Here is a 2504-nt window from a genome sequence, read left to right as displayed (position 1 = left end):
CGGACGTGCAGGCCAAACGTGAGGTATGAATGGGCCTTAAACTGACCCTGATATGATGACCTATATCAGGGGTAACCAATTAAAAACCAGCGGGGTCCGAATAAAGAAAATCTTAAACCAGTAAAGGTCCCCGAGACTTTTTTTAATGACCTGTTACTTTAAACAGAATTTAACACTGAAATAAAATGAGGTGCAATACTTTAGTTGCAGCCTTACTTCAAACTATGGTTTTTAAAAGAGTGGATTGGTGATGACTACAAACAAAAAAGGTCTATTAATTGATAAAAACAATTTCTCCCTGGGCCCTTTGTTATTGTTATGTTTCTGTGAAGCTGAGCGGATTCTATTAATATTGAGGGTGGAAAGTGGAACTGTAGTCAGATTCCTTTTTAAAAAAAAGTAATTTTTCAGTTTATTCAAGAGAGTATTAATAACCTGCTCTGTAGAATACAGTATTTTAAATATGATTTAACTTTCTTCCTGCTTTCTTCCCTCTAATAGCAACCCAAACACTTTATTTCTTTGCAATGTTTTTGGCTCCCCCTGGCGTAATTTCTGTTACTGCTTTTCAGCATCAGTGCTTGCTCAGTTGGCTCTACTGGTGGAAAAGGGCATATATTGATGTTTTCTGTTTGTTAATGAGATGCATCTGCAGCCAGTTAGTCTAATTTGGCTCATGTGAACCTTAAGGTAAATATGAGGCTGCCATCGAGGAACACAAGCAGGAGCTGGCTCTCTCCGAGGTGCTGAATGACGTGATCGGACGCGCCGTGGCGCATCGCAAGATCGGGGAATGCTACGCTGAGATGGGCAACATCGAAGCAGCTCTCAAGGTGAGTTCTCTCTACGGAAAAAGGTTTACGTTGCTGAAAATCTGTCTTACTTGTGTCACTCTTCCTCTCCAGCACCAGCGCTGTCACCTGGACCTGGCCCGCTCCGTCAGCGATCATGCAGAGGAGCAGAGAGCTCTGGCCACCATTGGTCGAACCTTCTTGTTTCGTTACGAATCTGATCAATCTAGAAACACCTTAAAGCAGGCAGAGGACGCTTTCAGGAAGAGCTTGGCCGTTGTGGACGATCGACTAGGCGGTGCGTATCGTCTCTGGTTAAGGTCACCATTTCAGGGAGTGAGGTTGAATGATTTCCAGTGGATTGGCTTTCTTATCTTTGCTCTTCAGGAACCGTTCCTGAGAGGGAGATTAATGAGATGAAGGCTCGTCTCTATCTCAACCTGGGTCTGGTCTGTGATCATCTGGGGGAGCACAAGCGCTGCAGCGAGTTCATTAGGCGTAGCGTTTTTATCGCAGAGTAAGTAGAAGCAGGAAAATAATTTCTTTCAATGCCTGAGTTGCATCAATCTTCCAGCGATCAGAATCTGCCAGACTCTCCTTGGTCAATGATCACAAGATCAAAGAATTAATAAGAGGTAGTTTTCATTAAAACATCAATTCTGTAGTGCAGTGGGTTTAAAAAACATTTGAAAATGTTAGAGATGAATATCCTGATCCATAAACAGAAATAATCTGGTATTTTAACTTGCTGCACCTCCATCAGCAGCAGATTTAATCAGCTTGAACTCTTCTGGTCTCTGTGCTGTAAAGGAGAAGCCAGCTGCTGGAGGATCTGTACCGGGCAAACTTCAACCTGGGCAACATCTACTTCCGTAACGGGGAGCCCTCCAACGCCGTGCGCTGCTTGGAGCAGGCCAAAGAATGCGCCAGGAAGATGAAAGACAAGTTCAGTGAGAGCGAGTGCTTCCACTGCATCGGCAAGGTCTGAACAGCGGGAGGGCCTTTAGCCGCGTGGCGCTGCGGTTCTGCTCGTTCTGACCACTTCTGTCAACAGGTGCAGCTTACTCTTGGCGATTTCGTAGCAGCCAGACGATCTCTGAAGAAGGCCCTGCTTCTCGGGTCACAGCAGGAGGCTGACAAAACGGCTGTGAAGAAAAATTTCAAATACGGTGCGAATTCCTCTCCAGCTTTGTCTGTGTATTTTTTTAATCAGGGCCGGCACATATTATAAGCAAACTAAGCAGCTGCTTGGGGCCCCCAGGCATTTAGTATAGCATATTATTGTGTAACTGTATTTATTTGTTTATTTCCATATATACTTGGGTTACACCTAATGATTATTTTATACTTTTATCGATTAATTGATTAATAATCAGATAGCAAAAGGTTCCTTATGGAACATTTTTAGTGAAATTAAACAAAGTAAAACTAAAAGTTTTCAGCTTGAGGAGTCTTGGAATTTTTTTATTTTAAATGCAAAATGTTTATATATATATATATTACTTTTTTTAAATAATTTTTAGTTATTTATTTAGTTTTTTATTATTATTAAAAAAATTTTTTTACAATTTTGGTATAATAATAATTAGGGATGCCCGATATTGGTATTTTGGCCGATATGCGATATGCTGATATTTTAAAACTCATGTAGCCGATAACCGATATCGATACCGATGTTAAAGCTGGACAAAAATAAGTAGTCATTGAAAATAG

General features: G+C 41.3%; 1 protein-coding gene across 1 annotated transcript in view; it reads left to right on the top strand.

The window, feature by feature from the left end:
* tonsl (tonsoku-like, DNA repair protein) overlaps nucleotides 1-2504 on the top strand; it is a 32019-nt gene that overhangs the window by 2066 nt on the left and 27449 nt on the right. The window contains exons 3-7 of the mRNA XM_015385148.1: nucleotides 691-833; nucleotides 906-1089; nucleotides 1179-1308; nucleotides 1602-1773; nucleotides 1846-1960. Of these exons, the coding sequence (XP_015240634.1) occupies nucleotides 691-833; nucleotides 906-1089; nucleotides 1179-1308; nucleotides 1602-1773; nucleotides 1846-1960 (744 nt within the window). The remainder of the gene's footprint in view (nucleotides 1-690; nucleotides 834-905; nucleotides 1090-1178; nucleotides 1309-1601; nucleotides 1774-1845; nucleotides 1961-2504) is intronic.

This window comes from Cyprinodon variegatus, unplaced genomic scaffold (genome assembly GCF_000732505.1).
Source record: "Cyprinodon variegatus isolate N-32 unplaced genomic scaffold, C_variegatus-1.0 Scaffold332, whole genome shotgun sequence".
In the NCBI taxonomy this organism is placed as follows: domain Eukaryota; kingdom Metazoa; phylum Chordata; class Actinopteri; order Cyprinodontiformes; family Cyprinodontidae; genus Cyprinodon; species Cyprinodon variegatus.
The sequence above is the reverse complement of the archived record's forward strand: the minus strand, read 5'-3'. Positions and strand labels throughout refer to the sequence as shown.